This window comes from Antedon bifida, chromosome 3 (assembly GCF_963402885.1).
Source record: "Antedon bifida chromosome 3, ecAntBifi1.1, whole genome shotgun sequence".
Taxonomy (NCBI): domain Eukaryota; kingdom Metazoa; phylum Echinodermata; class Crinoidea; order Comatulida; family Antedonidae; genus Antedon; species Antedon bifida.
In genome coordinates, this window is record NC_136228.1 from 26,437,810 (window position 1) to 26,456,598 (window position 18,789).

Below are 18,789 nucleotides of genomic sequence, written 5' to 3' on the forward strand. Positions count from 1 at the left end.
GGTCATGTTATATGTGTCTATTCAATCACCTTATGAAAAAAAATCCTTTGCAATTAAAGGTTAAATGTCAATATTGACCTATAAAACCAAATAAAAACTAACATTTAAGACAAAATGTTTTATAATTCTGTTAAGACATCAATCAATCATACACAATCAAACAAGCACATTCATCATTACACCAGTTGACATAGGTCAACATTTTAACAAGTAATATACTAAATACCGTAAATTATTATATTATATAATGCAAAGTTATTCAAACTATGAGATCGATGGTCATAAATATAATCACGTTATTTGATCAGTGAAGTTATGGTATTTTTCTAGTGCGCATTATTTTAATATTATAAAAATGTAAAATAAATGATAATATTATGACTGTTAAAATGCCATGATGCTAAAATGTTACGCTGACCTTTAATGATTTGCCACTACACAGTTGCATTTATTAGGGCTACAATATTCTTATTTGGACAATAAACTACTATTCATCAGAATCAGAGAATATCAATTCATCCACAGGATAGGGCATAGACAGATCCAGGTGGCCCAGCCCAGTCAACCCCACCCCCACCTTTATTTTCGACAATGCAAAAGTAGGTTAACTTCACCATTTCAATTCACAATTCCAAGGACTCTGGCCATTCAGTGATCCCCATCTCTTTTTATTTAATGATCTTGGATTCGTCACTTATATGTGTTTGTCTTTTCACTGTCAAGTTCTGCAAATACTGTATGTTTTAAATGTTTCAAAAATTACCTTTCATAAGAGACAACCAGGATTTCTTTCCCTTTTGAAAATATTAAGAGAATATTGCCTGTTTCCCTAGTTGACGACACATTTACTCAGATCTATAATCCTGGTCAATAATTCTTTAGATTTTTACTTTTATTGGCTAATAAAAACTTGAATCCACAACTCACTACACAGACAGACCACAATTTGTATATGAGTCTCAGTATTGTTGCTAGCCACAGATAGTTTTCCTGTGCATAGTGTAGTACACATTTTGCTTTCTGAAGAGAAAGAAAACCTGTTTATAATAATAAAGTCCATCTTTCCCAAGGTTGCATATATACTGTTCAAAGTTAACAGTATGATGTTAGGAGAGAACAAACTCATCTGATCTTTATGCGTCTATCTAACGAACGAATATTTTCATTTCAATGTAAGCTTATTCATAATAAAACATAGTATTGGAAAACAATATAGACTATTATAATAAAATGAATGGGACATCAACAATTATTATTGGCAGTGAAAAGGGTGGAATCAAAAAAAGCAATGCTTTGAATGATTGTGTTCACTGTAAATGATTATGTCTCTTTCTTTTTTCGAACGAGAAATCAGAAATCAATCCTGGTGGTCAAATCCTGGTGGTCACGTATAGAGATAGATCACAAATGTTTTGCAGGACTAGACCAAATGACCGAAATCTTCACAGAACAGTGTCTTGAAGTTGTGAAACATGTGCGCTCTACAACGAAAGTCAGAGTTAATCATCTATTTTAGAATCATTTTAATGATAGCAATGCAAGAATATGCCCTTTTGGTGAATCGGCTTGTTTGGATAGTCCAGAAAATCATTCATGGACATGGGTTCCAGATTTATCTATTCACTAAGATTGGTATATACATATTCTAGACGTGCTAGTTGAACTATGAACTGTTCTGTTCTGATTGCAATGGGGATGAAAAAAGTTATAACCAATAATATAGTAAGATTTGTTATATGCTTATCCACCCAAGTTCTCAAGGCGTCTGTGAAAAATCAATGGAAACTAATCCGTAAACTTTACAAAGCTACCAAATATAAACCACAAAATTGTATTTTGTTTACCAAAGGTGCACAGATTGACTAGTACATAACTAAGTATTCTCAGTTATTTGAGTACCTAGACAAATAAAAACCAACATTATATATTGCCAACATAAAAAAGCAGATCAAATCCAAAATCAAAATGAATATTGCAGGCCTGCACAACCATGTTCTGACCAATCTTTGCAAAATGAATTTTGAAAAGTGTTATAAGTTGTGCTTTAACCATTTATTCTATTCAAGGTCAGCGTAACATTTTAAGTCTGATTTGATTAATTACAGTATTATAATTACATTGATTAAAATTGTAATGAAATAACATAACTTTACTGATCAAATAATTTGATTACTTGTAAAACCATCGATATCATAGTTTGGACAACTTTTATTTGGTAACTAACTAATTACGCATATTGAAATGTTGACCTTTGACCTTATGTCAACTGATGAAATTGACCTTATGTCAACTGATGAAATGATATATTTGCTGTTTTACATTGCGTATGATTGATTAAGTAAACAGGATGAGAAAACATCCAATTTTTGTTAAATATTAGCTTTTATTTGGTTTTATAGGGACATTCTATGATTGGTCAATATTGTCATTTGACCCTGAATCACAAAGGATTTTTTTTTCATAAGGTGATTGAATAGACACCTATAATCATAAAAATGTAATAAAAAACCAAATTGTGCTTCCATAAATCTGTTATAATACATATACATATACATTGTTGTAATTGGTAAATTTTGAACTTTGACCCATTATATCTCGAAACGCTTCCTATCCTATTTATTTTGTTTATTAGAGTCAATTATGATTCAGGAATAAGGCGTTCGATGAGAAACCGCAATATAAGAAACTGAATTGCAATTTTGTCTTGAAGTTTATTGAGCATTTCACATTGGTTAAAATCGGTGTATAATTGGTCAGCGATTATGAATTGTCGCAGACAATTGCAAGGTGTCAACATTTTGTTTGCGACGAATTGATGGATGAGCGCCTCCAATCACATGTGTAGGCAACACAAGCGACATTGTGTCCATTATTATGGAAGCCATTTTTAAAGATGATGCCATAAAATAAAATGAAAAATAAAGAAAACTTTGTTTACAATACAGTACAGTAATAACTTTATTAGATCATCAAGTGATTGCTATTACTTTTGTTATGTTGATTATGCTCAAAATGATAAAGCAAAATGAAAAAAGTTACATCCTGATTTGTTTAAATATTAAGTGGAGGATTGTACAAATAATTTACTTCCTTGTGATCTATCGTTCCTCATTTGTCGAGTGCACACAAGATTAAACTGTAAAAAGAATAAAGTAATTTATTTTGACAATCTTTCTACGCTCAACAAAATTATAGAAAAACATAGTCTACATCCAATAAACCTCAAAACATAATTTAAGAGGCACTATATGTCAACAAATAAGTATTAGTCCTCTCTCCATGACGGTTGTCACATAATGCTTTGTATTATTTTTTATTGTATTTATATGTTTCATATGGACAGTTTGTCTGAAATAAAGTTGAATTGAAATAATGAACAATTTATTCAAATGATAAAAACTGACTGATATTAATAATTAAATAAATAATAATATAATACAGTATATTTTAGAACGAAACACAGAAATCTGTTGTTGGAACAATGTTTACAGTTATTTCATAAGCACTAATTTGTAAAAAGCAGTTACTAAAAAGTAGACAATTAAGAGTTAATGTTGGATCCGGTGTTGGATAGCATGGCTAGCCGGCAATGTAAGTAACAAAGTCTACACCTATGAAACAGTAATGATAATTACTTCTTTACAACTTTAGTTTTGTAAACATATTTGATATAATAATTACAGTTTATGATTTACTATTATTATTTATGCCTAAATACGTTTTTAACCTATGTATATCCTCTATCACCTCACAAACACTTTTCCCAGTATACTTACCATTGATTTAAATGAAATCGTGTGGTAATCATCTGCTCTATATTCGTCAATTGCAGAGACGTCCTTAATAATAGTAACGATGTTCACCAAACACAATGTGCCATCTAAAGAACTACATCTTTCACACACTGGACCACAAACAAACTGCTCATGAACGTAATCAGGACTGAACGTCTGTTGAACAATTTCTTCTATGAAAGTAGTAATTTTGTGTAGAATATTTACAGATTGATTCGGGTTTACCTTAGTAACTGAAAGTTTGATGAGATTTTTATCATAAAAGAAAATGCTGCCAGCAGAAATTGTTTCCGTGTTTATTTGAAAGAGACATGATTCACTTGCTCTAAATTTTGCAGCATTATAGTAGATATTAATCCAATTAAACATCTTGCAACATTTGGCAATAAGACGAAGAAAGATAAATTCAAGTATTATTTCTCCAAAATCAAAATAAAATATTTCATTGATGTCAACAGCTGATTTACTAGTTTGTAAATCAGTTCTCGGCAATCGGCTGCAAAGGTAAAATCTTCCAACTTGATCAATTTCATTAGTAATTGTAAGTGGAAAAAGTAGATGTGTTTCAACCAAAAAACGAATCACATAAGGATAAACTCTCCAAATTCCTTTCATTCGACAAATATGTTCCACTAATCTACTGTCAATAATTCCGGTTTCCAGCAATCTCTGCCAAAGATCAGATACAGTTCGCGTTCTTTTATGTGGTTCTGGCACATTTACTAGTAATTTCAGAATGTCTATTAGTACTGGATCACAAACAATATAGTTTTGAAGCCATTCATCGTGTTCGTTGTATATAATATCTCCAGATTTTTCAAAAAAATTCAGAAGTGTACGCAGCTCATATTTTAGAAATGTTTTGCTTTTTGAAATTATTTCCTTTTCAATATCGTTTATACTTGTAATAACACAATTTTTAGAGCGAAATCCATTTAGTATTTCCTTAAATAAAAGATATTTAACAAACAATAATTCCTTGAAGTATTTCAGAAGTTGCACCTCTTTGTGTATAGTTTTTCGTAATAGGTTACAATCTTTATCATCACTGAGAGCGTATTCAATAAAAAAATAAAGTCCACCATTTGGATGAAAGGCAAGCAATCTTGAAAACCTTTTGTAAATATGTGCATTTAACAATTTTTCAAAAGCTGGAAACAAGTTTGTATCACATATACTTTCTCGCCTTGTACCCACAAGAAATACTACGACATTTTCAATATCGGCATGCATAGCAATAGATTGTAACCATAACTGTAGCCGCTTAATATGTCTATAAGGATTAGAAATTGCTTTGGCAGCGTTGAAAACAACCAAGTATACACCTTGCTTTGGCATAAATAGATGATGTGTATTATAATACATTTCTTGGCCTGCAAAATCCCATAAACTAAGTCTAGCATCGATGTAGCATTCATTTCGAATATCTGCTTTCATTGACTTTCTGATATGAATTATTGGCATCGATGACGTAGTTTTTAATAATTTTATGTATGTACGCCATTCGTAGATAACAAACCCAATAATTGGTGCCAAAAAGAAAAACAATTCAAGCAAATATCTTGTAATAGAAAGTTTTTTGTCAAGTAAAATAAGATTGTTGACATTTACAAATTCCCAACCACACATTTTTGTTAAACATATCCCAGTTATAAATCCAACAAATTTCTTTACGAATTAATAACCTTCAGGAACACATCCAAAAGCCGCTAGTTGCCTTCCTAATATAGACCCAAGCAATGCGGAAAAGATAATTGTAGAAAGGCAAAATAATGTAAATATGTCAACAAAAGTATTTCTTTCAAAATATTTAGCTGCGGTTATAAACAACATAATAAGTATTGACACAATAATGAACCTGCGCCTTATTGGATATATTTTAGTGTAAATAATCCTAAAAATAACCATAATAATAACTGCATAAATTAAAAACTCCAAATATTTTAGATTACAAATAAATATGTATAACTTTTCTAAGACATCTTCGAGTGAAGTAGGGGTATGGATTGGATGTACCATGCAGCACAAAGCTAAACAGATATCAGTCCTACCACCTCCGGCAATAAGTACACCAATAAAGAACGAACCTAGCCCATACATAAAAGCAGTTACAAAAATCCATAAGTTGAACTCCATTTTCTGTAAGTTTGCAGTTTGTTTATGTAGTTGTGTAGCACTATCTACGAGTACCATGATAATAGCATACCCACAACCAAAGCGATAAGCACTGTGAACATCACATATTGTCATAAGACAAAGGATGTATAACCATACGATTGGTCCGAATATAAACCCACCAAAACAGAGCATAACTGTCATAGGAAAAATATGCAACATTAGGTAAAATGTATCCTCAAATAATTTTCGAATTGACAATTCTGTATTACTTTCAGACGTAATACTTTTCTTGAGACCTTTATTTTGATTATGTCTGAGCACATGGGATACTGTACACCACGCTGCTGAACTTTCATAATCTTCTACTGGTGTGTTGGTAACTTCAGACCATTTACTATTAACATCACTAACGTTCGCCTTAACAGTATTTGTTTCTATTCCTATTGTACTAGGCTCCTCTGGTCGAAAATCTTTACCCTGTAAACGCCTGCATGTCGAAGTTTTCCCGGCACCATGATCACCCAGGATGAGAATCTTGGTTCTGTTAAACGGTATTTTCCCTTTTTCTTGTGCTGTTTTGTAGGCTTCTTTAACTTCAGTATCATCTGCTAATACGCGCATGTTTAAACTTCTCTTAAACGACACAATATATCCTTTAAGGAAATTTGATATGTTTTTATTCATATTAATGTCTGGCCTTTTTACAATTTCTGCTTGTTATTTCAATTTGCTTTCATCTTCTGTAACAAAAAAGAATATATTAGTTAGACTTTCGATTGCCGATGAAACACAGTAATTATTCATTTTGAAGTAATATTATACAAACAAGGAATCTTGAATGTCATTTCTGTAATGTTATTGTTTGTTGCAAAATCAAGGCAGCAGTCGGCGCTATTGGATTTCAATTAACTATCAAATTTCAATCGCTATTTTGGCCTGGGGATTTTTTCCCTACGTTAGAAGATTTTTTTTAATACAAAATAGCTGAAAAAGGTACTTCACACGATCGTTTAATAGATAAAATGTGACCCATAATTGTTCAATCAAATGAGAATATATTTAGGTGTATTATAATACGAGGTAGAGAATTTAGTATGAAATAGCAGTATTACCTACTGAATTAGAAACGTTTGTCAATATACCAAAAGACCCACCACATATTACAATAGTAATGAAAATAAGTGTAATCTACTCAGAATTTTATGAGGAATAACAAATCAAAAATGTAGAAAAAAAAATTAGTGGAAGTGGGGGTCACATTTTGCAAATAAAGGTTATTTGAGGTCAAATAATGTATGAAATAGTAATTTTTGCTGTATAGGACAATTTAAATAAATGGTATACAAGTGTGTTGCATATCATTTAAATGCATATTCAATTTCCGTTTGAAGGATATCAACATTTTTAAAAATATTTGAATTTTTTAAAAATATTTTTTGTTCACTTTATAAAAATATACTTAGGCTAATTTTCAGATATTCAATCAATAATTTCTCAGAAATATACTTATTGCCTGAAAATGTCATAACGCCCCTCCCACACATCCCCCTCCCAAACCAACCGTTTTCTCTATAGTAATGGAATAGTAATGGTAGCTGTGATACCTGTTATAATAGTGATATTCATGATTTATCTACTGATAATAATTAGTTTTAAAATAAAACAATCAAAAATAATTTTAAAACGTCATCCATAACAAAAATTGGCAATCTGTGTGAACGTTTTACATGGCTAATCACCATACTGTAGTCGGCAAACTGTAGTCAGCGAACTGGGTTTTGGGAAACTGGGTTTTGGCAAACTGTAGTCAGCAAACTGGGTTTCTGCAAACTGGGATTCAGCAAACCGGGATTCGGCATACTGTAGTCAGCAAAAACTTAAGTCAGCAAACTCGGTTTCGGCAAACTGTAGTCAGCAAACTGGGATTCGACAAACTCAATTATTTAGTTACTTATTGTGGCTGTAGGATCAAATGAGTATATTAACAGAGTATACTGTACATGTAAGACAATTTAAGACGAAAAACTTTATTCACATAATCTTCGCACTTTGGTCTTATGATCACAGTACTGTATATGGAAAATGCTTTTGGGTACCAGAAGCTGTTGTATGATATGCTACCGTATTTTGTTGATGGTGGGTACAACCTGTATGACAATACCGATGTATATACAGACACTTCACAAGGGGCTTCATAATCGACAATCAGATCGATTCTGGGTTGCGTTGTCTTGTGATCTTGTTATAGAAAAGAAGCCCTCATTATCTCGTTATAGAACAAACTCTCATGCATAGTATGACACGATTGAGACAAGCCAGGAAAATTCTCAACCTTGTTTCCATCTGACTGATGACCTTTTGTTTTAAATCGAGTGAAACTCGGATAGCCGAGTTGTTGATTAAGCTGGCAGGAACAACTGCGGGCTATCACGGTCCCGTTAGGATCCTGGGATACCTCTGACCATGTTGCAAGTCGTCTAAAACGTCTTCTCCACGGTGTCGCGGAAGTTTTAATGTTTAAACTAAATAATGTATTAATTATACAAATTAAGATGGTATTTATTGAATAAACGCCCAACACCTCCTCAATAAAACATCTCTTAGAATAATAATCGCCCCCACCCAACTATCTAATAAACGCCCATCACATTTATACACTCAATATTGTATTATATTCGGCCTGTTATCTAAGCATATGTTATCCTTTGTTACCACTTTTTCATATCTATTAGAGGATTTTATTTGATTATCAATGTTACCATATTATTAAAAAAAAATTAAACGTATCCCTCGAAAAAGCACCTCCCTCAAATGACCTCCGCCTCCCACCTCCGCCCTATAAGGGCCCTACCAAAAACGTGCAAGCCAGAACTATGGCGACAAACAAAACTTTATGCGACGAATTTAATTAGGCCTATAACTTTTCTGAATTCAAATTCAACGATCTCCCAGAAATATTACAAGATTATTAATAAATGCAATTACAAGATTAGGATGACTAGCGAGGCATTTAATAAAAAGGCAAACTGCCTTAAAATGTAAATGTAACATGTTTCGAGAACCTATGCTAATTACATACTTATTTACATACAATATGTCCTATTGGTATATAAGCACTCTAGGCGTTGTTTACTGTTCTGATGATGAGAATAGTTTCTCGAAACATCATTTACATTTTAAGGCAGTTTGCCTTTTTATTAAATGCCTCGCTATAGTCATCCTAACTCGTAAGTTTGGTGGTATTATTCATGAATTACAAGATTAAATACAAATTGTTTGTAAATTGTAGACCCTTTGAGTTTAAAAAACATTAATGTTGCCAATGTTCGAAATCTGCCGCGATTGATCTACGCTAATGTTTTTATGACCTTAAAGTAGCATTTAATGACATGTAGGCCTAGTAGCCCTACATTCTCAAGTACAAAATCAGCGAGGATACTAGGCCCAGGCCTTCTAGGCTTACTAGTAAACCCCATGATTTGCCGACACTGATATAGGCCTAGGTAGGCTTATTGGTAGGCTAATCTTAAGTGTAGTAGGTACAACGTGTAATCATGATCTATATACTCATCGTTGTCGACTTCTTGTGGGAATAATAATACAGTATAGACAAGGTACTTTTATGCAGAACCATCGTCTACAAATGACCTTTATTTGCGAAATTTGATCCCTTCCACTAAATATTTGTTTTTACGTCTTTGATATGTTATTCCTCATTAGATTCTGAGTAAAATACATGAATTTTCATTACCATTGCAATTTGTGGTGGGTTAAGCCATTTTTGTCATAGATTGACTGGAGTAAATTTTTCATTTTTTAATTTGTTTTATGTTGCAATGTTATATAGCCGCCGCCGACAAAAATACCTACCTCCTAAAGGCCCATTTACACTAGGTAGAACTATTACAGGATAATAGGATAATCATTTATTCAAACCCTGGTCAAACATAGCCGGGTGACGGGACGTTTTGCCGAACGCCATTTCGCCGACAGACCACTGACCGACAGACTATTCGCCGACCGGACATTTCGCCGACCAGACATTTCGCCGGCCGGACATTTCGCCGACCGGACATTTCACCGACAAGACATTTCGCCGACAAGATATTTCTGTTCGAGGTCTTTCAAGAACATGTTTTTTTTAATAGTAGAGAGAGATTATTTAGAGGGTTAGGTTTAGTATATTTACTTTTGAAATGTTGGTGTCCCCTTTTAATGTAGCACATCCTACTGGAAGAGAAGATTTGTTATTATAGTTATTTGAGTTACGTTTGAGAAAATAACACTGAGACATAACATGTCCTGGTTTTTTGCAATGGTAACATGTTAATACCTTAGGCTTATCCCAACGCTTACTCGTAAACGGACTCTGTCTCTTAGTATCAGATACCCGTTTGTAATCACGTCGTTTATCCTCATGATTGGGATTATTTATATTTATCGCACTTAATTTATGAGTCAATGCATAATCATCGGCATATACTGCTGCGTCTTTTAATGTATCAATTTTACGTTCATCAAGGTGAATTTTAATATCAACATGAATGCACCTTATAAATTCTTCTATTAACATCATTTGCTTTAAATTATCATAATTCAATTCTACATCTTTAGAACTAACCCATCTTTCAAACATTTGCTCTTTAACTCTGGCAAACTCCACATGCGTTTGTTCATACTGTATCCTCGCATCTCTAAATCTTTGTCGATAAGCTTATGGCACAAGTTCGTAAGCACTGAGCACTGCTTTCTTCACTATTTCATAATCACTACATTCATGAAGGGGTAGAGCCGAATAAATTTCACGTGCTTTCCCTATGAAAACACTCTGCAACAGAAGGGTCCACTTTCTTTTGGCCATTTCATACTATACGAAATTTTTTCAAAGTGTTGAAAATATTTATCAACTTCGGTTTCCTGAAATTTTGGAACAAGCCTAATGTGTTTAGACGCATCGAAAGCATCAGGCGCACTAGCAACATTTACTTTTACTTCTCTCTCCCCCTGTCTCTCTCCCCCTCTCTCTCAATAGTGTCTCTTTCAATTTGGTACTGCAATTTCGCAAGCTCTAATTCTACATCTGCTTTTTGCTTTGCCTCCTCCATTTCCATTTCCATCATCATTCTCTCTTTATCAATTTCTATCTTAGCCATTTGTAACTCTGATTCTTTTAATTTTACAGCTTCACTCTCTACTTCCTCAACCACAATCACTTCTTTTAAACATGATTCTTCTAAGTATTCTTCTCTTCTGGATGAATACTGAGGACCACATGGGTATATGCGCTCTTACAAGTGTTTCAATTAATTTATTTTTAACAACTTGTTTTCTCGTAGAGTGTTTTAAATGCAGATCAAAATACCTTCCCAACGCCAACAAATCTGGCTTTTTAACGTATTAAATGTTTCCCAGGAAACACACTCTGCAAGGTATTTTTCAGCCTCAAACTCCATTATAAACAAATGGTTAAGAAAATTACAATAGTGTAGTAGTAACTGTATGTTCCAAACCCCGAGTGAGTCTGATAACTTTGTTCCCGGACGAGTCCCCAATTTCTGTTACGACCACTCGGTATCATACGTATCTATAGTTGTGTTGTTATGTATTTTGTGCATCGTGAAAGGAATTAAATGGAGCTCGTGCTTCTTGCATATTATTATTGTTTGTTCCAAACCTCGTTGTTGCTATTTAGGTATTTCGACCTAGGCCAAAAGTGGTCGTAACAATAAGCTATCTTGCAATTCTTTATAATAGAAAATAATTAAGGTAATGAATTATTCATGATTTCTGCCTTAATTTGATAGGGAAAAAAATTTTGCGCGCGGGCCCCTTCTGGCTCTGGTGATACAGCATAGGCCTAGCCTTCAAACGCCGCTTTTAATAACACAGCCATTTTAACCCAATAAAAATGTTATTTCATTAAACAATTAAAATACAAGTTTAAATATTATTTACAGTTTTAAATATTCCACGTTTAAGGCTATATATACATTATTTCTAGTCGTTCTCCGTAAACGGGAAAATGGCAACTTTATCGTTCTCAAAAAGTTAAGACGAAGGAATTTCATGCTAAGCTCCGTCATTCATAAATTATTCATGAGCACCGTCCTATCCGATCGTGTTTACGGTAAAGTCCCTAATGTTTTTGAAACTCCAATCGTCCATTCGACATATGTTTTTGGTTTTTATTTATTTATTTTTCACGCTGCTGCTTTAGGCAGCTATATCCCCAGAAGACTACTCATTCAGAAGAAATATCAAGCAAAAGTTATCGTTCTACAGTCTAGAGGCTGACATTTTTTAGATTTTGTAAACTAGGACGGGTTATGCTCAAATCACAAACCCCATCATCTTTTACAGAGTCAGTATTTTTTATTTTTCAATTTAAATTGCACAATTATGACATATCAAAGTATGATTTCTTGTTGTATTTTACTTAAAATACAAAAGTTATTCACTTCTGTCACAGAATAATAATATTTATTCACTTAACCTAAAAAACATTGTCTGACATTTTTTGCTTTAAATTACATTTTTTTAGGTAAATAATTGTTTGGTTAACGTGAATAACTATTATGTGACAATAAAATGACACATTCAAAAACAAATTTGAAATAACAAATATTTTTCAGGAGAACAATATCTTTAAAACTGTTACGTCAACAAGCGAGCGGCGTTTTTTGTAAGAAATATTTCTTGTTTATTACGACATGGCTATATTTATATTAATTATGTGGCTTTCGTATAGTATTTTTCCCAAGGCATCGGATATTTATTGTTGAGCTACGTTTAAATTCTACAAAAGGTTGGAGGTTTGAATTAATTGTAAACAGTTCGTGTGATTTGAACGTATAACAAACATACAAACATTTATGGAAATTAGACCGAATAAGCAAAGATTATTGGACTGCGTCACTTTCAGTAATAGGTCACAAAGAGCCAGAAACAATTTGTGTGACAGAAGCGAGCTGGTTGTTGCGAAAATTGTAAATGCGGGACTAACTAACATCCCTCTGGGGCTGATCTGTAAGAAAACTTTGAACAATAGAACTGCTAGGTCACGGAAATTTGCACTTATATATTGATATATGGGTGACGGGACGTTTTGCCGAACGCCACTTCGCCGATAGACTATTCACCGACCGGACATTTTGCGGACAGGACATTTCACCGACAAACAATTGGCCGACAGACAATTGACTGATAGACACTCGACCCCGACAGGACATTTTGCCGACAGACAATTGGCCGACAAGGCACTTATCTGCCATTAATACGGTTGACTGACATACAATATCGACAGACAATAATCTATATTACAATTTGAGTAAGGGAAAAATGGGTTGTTGTTGTAAAACTCGTTAGTGGGTGAACGGATGACGCCCTAATAAATATTATGTTACGTGTATTACATTACATGTGTAGTAGTAAATTTATATTTTTTATTTCGATTTTAAAACGGTTTTAATTTTTCGATAAAATAATAATGATACAATAACACACACAATACACCTAGGTGAACGAGCCCACGCTACTCCACATGTGAAGCGTGGTAAAGCTAGTTCCCACTAGCGACGCAACGTAAAGCAGCCTACGCAACTTAAGCAAATGCCCTTCCAATAATTGTGTTTGCCCCCGCCTGCGTGAAATCAAACCTGTGATTTTTGCAGCATTGTTGCGTCGTCGGTTCACTTCACTTCACTTCGTCGGTTCACTTTGCGTCAATACGTCGCTGCGTTGCGTTCTAATGATAACCACTCTTCTATAAGGACGCTTCAAGATATTGTTGTTTTGCTCAGAGGTATTTCCCCAAACAGTTATCGCATAGTCACTACAAGGTTGTATGGTACTCAAAAACAACGTTTCTAATAATGATTTATTTAGACATCCCGCCATTTTACTCAACATTGACATTTTATACCCAATATTTTTACTGATAGACTGGGTATTCTGTTTCCACGTTAGCATTTCATCTATAATAACTCCCAGATATCTTATGCTATCAACTTGTTCTATTTTGGTGGGCCCAATTTTAATATCCAGTTGGATATTATCTACTGAACGACTGTTTCTGAGTAACATGACCTTAGTTTTGTCTGTATTGATCGCGCAAACCTCAAAAAACCCTGCGCAAACCTCCTCCAAATCACTTATTATTGGTTCTATCATGACCAGGACTATCATAGCTGGTAATTTATGGGAACAAATTATGAAATTGCTATAAGTTGGCTTTTTTTTTGGACGAAAAACATCATTTTTTGGGTAAAATGTCAGATTTTAAAGTGTAAATCGCGCAAACCTAAAAAAAACCTGCGCAAACCTCCTCCAAATCATTTATTATTGGTTCTATCATGACTAGGACTATCATAGCAGGTAATTTATAAGAAAAAAAATTATGATGTAAGTTGGCTTTTTAGGTTTGCACGATTTACACTGTAGGTCCCGTGAAATTGGATTATACTTTGAAATATGAAACAAAATATATATATATATATATATGTCTCCGCCAGGTGGGCTGAGCTAAGACATTTTTGAAAAATAGAGCTGCTACAGTATAGGTGCCCACAAATTGCACTTATACATTGATATATGAACGAAATTATAAGTCTACAGGACCATCCCACCATGGTTGGGGTAGAGCTAAGACAATTTTGAAAAATAGAGTTGCTTATCCCGGAAATTGGACTTATATAGGCCTACTTTTAAATATGAAACAAAATGTATATGTCTCCAGAACCAGCCCTATCATAATTGCCTGAAAAGTTTTAAAAAATAGAGCTGTTCGGTCCCCAGAAAATGCACTTATTATACTTCGAAATATGAAACGAAATTTATAACTATCCTGGACCAGCTCTATGGTTGGGGAAAGACAATTTTTTAAATTAGAGCTACAGGTGTTCATAATTTCTCCCCCAGCCTATGCCCCTATGTCATTTGTAGTTAAGATAGGCATAAACATAATATAGAATATTGACATAAGTGTAACTTACCAATTACTAACATGCTTTCACAAAATCAGTACAATGTTAAGAAAGAGGAAAAGAATATATATATATATATATAAACACAGTAGGCAAAGAACATTAATTCTAAACCGCCCGGTGATATACTGAAATTGAATTAATTAATTTGAAACGATAAAGATGAGGAAATCTGTGAGAATGAGAAAAAGTCGCCCCAACCGAGACTCGAACTCGGACCCAGTGGTCTAATGGTTAGGGCAACTGCATATCAAGCAGGCGGTCCGAGTTCGAGTCTCGGTTGGGGCGACTTTTTCTCATTCTCACAGATTTCCTCATCTTTATCGTTTCAAATTATATATATATATATATAATCCCAAGAACATTTTGCGGAAATCTTCATATGCCAGGAAATACCCATATGACGGTTTCAGTGTTGATAACAAATGTCATGTTACCGTGTCTTGTCTTTCTGTCACATCATTTGTCTGGTGTTTTTTTTATTTGATTTTCTTTACAATAGTTTTATGTATGACTTTTTCAAAAAGATAGATCAATAATTGTAAGATCCTACTTCAAATACTTTGCTTCATTAAGTATTGTAACTAAAAGTAATTTTCATGTTCACTTCACTTTAATAGGATTGCAATACGATATATACTTCCTTTTGTTCCTCATTGGTCGATTAAACTGTAAAAGAATAAAGCAATTTATTTTGACAATTGTCTACGCTCAATTTAAATTATACAAAAACATTAACAGCATTAAAGTATATTCAAATTTATCCTGATTCAAATATTAGTCTACACTAAATTTGGAAGGTATAAGTTTGGATGGCCGGTCATGTTAGTATTAATGTATGAAAGTCTACCGAATGGGACACTAATGATACATTATTCCTTTACACTCCAAGCATTTGGATATTTTGATTATTATTAGTTAATACGTTAAGGAAATCATACAGCATTAATGTTGCTGGTGATTTTTAGCAGAAATTGTTTCGGTGTTTATTTGAAAGAGACATGATTCACTTGCTCTAAATTTTGCAGCATTATAGTAGATATTAATCCAATTAAACATCTTGCAACATTTGGCAATAAGATGAGTGGTCTAAAGGATAAGATGAGGAATTCTGTGATAACGCCCCAACCGAAATTCGAATCCGTACCTCCTACTTGATATGCAGATATCCTAACCATTAGACCACTGGGGCTTTCATGGTATAGTTCAAACCCGATTGGATAGCGACTCTGTAAAATTCTCGGCGTGGTACGGCGGAACAGCACTAGGCCCGAAAGCTTTTACCTTTTTTGTATCTCCCCCCATTGGGATCCAGCAACTGATACCCACAGCATTGTCATTTTTTTAGTAATTTGCCTTTGGATTTATATTTTATATTTTTTATTTATACTGGGCGACCTCTCTTCAGTCAAAGACTGGTCTCCCATAGGGCCCAGTTATGATCAGTGACTGTGATGATGTACTATAGTACATCGGGGCAACCCCTAGTGACTTGAGTGCTTCATGATTAAAGGTAGGACAGCGTCACGTAAGTATTTAAAGAGTCACAAATAAAATATGAGAATGAAAGTTAGATACTTACAGGTAGTTTATTTGTATATGGAGAATTAATTTTATATAGAGGGAAACAAAAAAGTTTAGGTGCAGCCAAAGTCGCATCTAGGGCAATCTAATAACATATACTCTTTGGTGTCTTTTAACCATTTTAACAGGAAATGATAATAATGAGTTGAGCAATCTCAGTGGACTGGGATCACATATCAAGGAAGTATGCATAGAAATCTTTTTAACACTGTTATTTGAGAGTTTCAGAGGCGCAAGAAGGGAAAATGACGTGACGTAGTTACAGTTGAAACAATAAGACATGATATTTGAATACAGAAATATTGTTTAATAATTTCAAAAGCATTCTTTAACATTATTAATATGGAAATAGAATGATTATTTATATATATAGGCCTAAATTTACGTAAGGACAAAATTCGGTAAATCGCGCGTAACATCTAGAATCTTTACTCATGGTATATAAAATATAGTAAGTTTTGTACAAATTCGATCCAACTCGGCCCTAAACCGTCTCGGCCAAAGTCTCGGTCTCACGTCAACTCGGCCAACAACTAATCGGTCAACTCGGCCCCAATAAAGTATGGAACGCAAAAAGCGAAGCGAATTGATAAAACAATAAAATAGTTTTAAATATATTATTTTTTATAGACATTTTTATTTTACTGTTATCTAATATATCTATCTACTAAGAATATTTCGATTCATTCTGGGAACATCCTTGTAATGTATCAAAATATATAGCCTAGGCTAGGCCTAAACTAAACAACAAACACATACTGAAACTATACATATCACATACACATACTTTCGGAATTAGAATGATTCTCTCTCTCGAAGTGCCATACATGAGACTTTGGCGATCATTATGTTGTGCCACAATTCTCTGTCTATTGCCATGTTCAGCAACTTCACTTCATTGGTATTCTCACCTCTATTCCGAATCCATTCAGCTATGCTGGCCAACCAAGTAATTCTTTTCTCCCCCTGCTCCTTCTTCCTTCTATCTTAAAGGTTAATGCCAAGTTCTCTAGACCTCCCTTCCTCAACACATGTCCCATGAATCTCATCTTTCTAATCCTAATATCCTTCAGTAGTTTCCTGCACACTCCAGCTCTTATCAACACATCTTCATTGCTAACTCTATCTGTCCATGGAATTCTCATCATTCTGCTTAGAAACCACATCTCACAGCTTTCCAATCTTTTTCTGAGGTCAGTTGTGATTGACCAGGCTTCACTTCCATACATCAGCACAGGATAGATGTAGCAGTTTAATACACGCAACCTGGTTTCCATACTCATCGCACAGTTCTTCAAGATATTCTCCATTTCTCCAAATGCGGATTTCGCAAGGACTATCCTTCTCTTTATCTCCGTTACACACCTGGCATCATCTGTTATTTTGCTCCCAAGATGGTTAAAAGAGGACACCTGCTGAATTATCTGGTCTCCTGCTCGAAGGTTACATGTTGGACTCTCCTTTTGACAACCTACTAAACACTGTCTTACTGCAATTTACAGACAGACCCATCTTTTCACTCTCTACTACAACCACATCCAGCAACCTTTGGAGATCTTCAGCTGACTCTGCCAGTAGAACTGTGTCATCTGCATATCTGATGTTTGTAGTTCCTGGTGCCTGAATCCTTTACAAAACCAACTGCTCCCTCGCAATCTCTGGTTTTAATCTACTTCTTGTATGACTCATGATCAGGCTGATTGTACGATGTTTTTCACACTCTACAGCACCTGGTTTCTTCGGAAGGGCAATACAAATGGACAAGTCCTCAGGGAAACTTCCATCCTCATATATCTTATTTTCCACTCCATACTCTTCTAATGCCTCAATAATCATTTCAATGACTACACCATCCAGTCCTGCCGCCTTATTCTTCCTCAACATCTTGATTGCTGTTCGTACTTCTGCTTTCAAGATCTTTGGTCCTTCTTTTAAGTCAGGAAAGCTTGGCATTGCTTGTTTAACATAAAAAAACCCCGATATACTCTGTCCATCTTTTCAAAATAGCACTCTTTTCAACAAGCATCGTTCCATCCTTTGCCTTAATGCATCCAGAGTTTGAGCAGCAGTGATCTCATTAAGTCTCTGATCAATCTTGTGGTTGTTGTTCTCTAGTCCACTCCCAATCTCCTCACGATAGGTGTTGAGCCACTTTTCTTTTGCCTCCCTGCACCTCTGCTTAATTTCTCTATCTAGATCTTTATATTCTTTACTTGATCTACTACTAATCTTCTGTCTATCCATCATCATTGATAGTATCCAATTTGTTCTTCCTTCTTCTCTCTTTCTTGGGTAAGGATTCTTGGGCTGTC

General features: G+C 34.2%; 1 protein-coding gene across 1 annotated transcript; it reads right to left on the reverse strand.

The window, feature by feature from the left end:
• Positions 1–18,106: 18,106 nt before the first annotated feature.
• On the reverse strand, positions 18,107–18,430 carry LOC144838336 (uncharacterized). The gene has a single exon (XM_078693674.1). The coding sequence runs from the start codon at positions 18,428–18,430 to the stop codon at positions 18,107–18,109; it is 324 nt and encodes a 107-aa protein (XP_078549800.1).
• Positions 18,431–18,789: the final 359 nt, after the last annotated feature.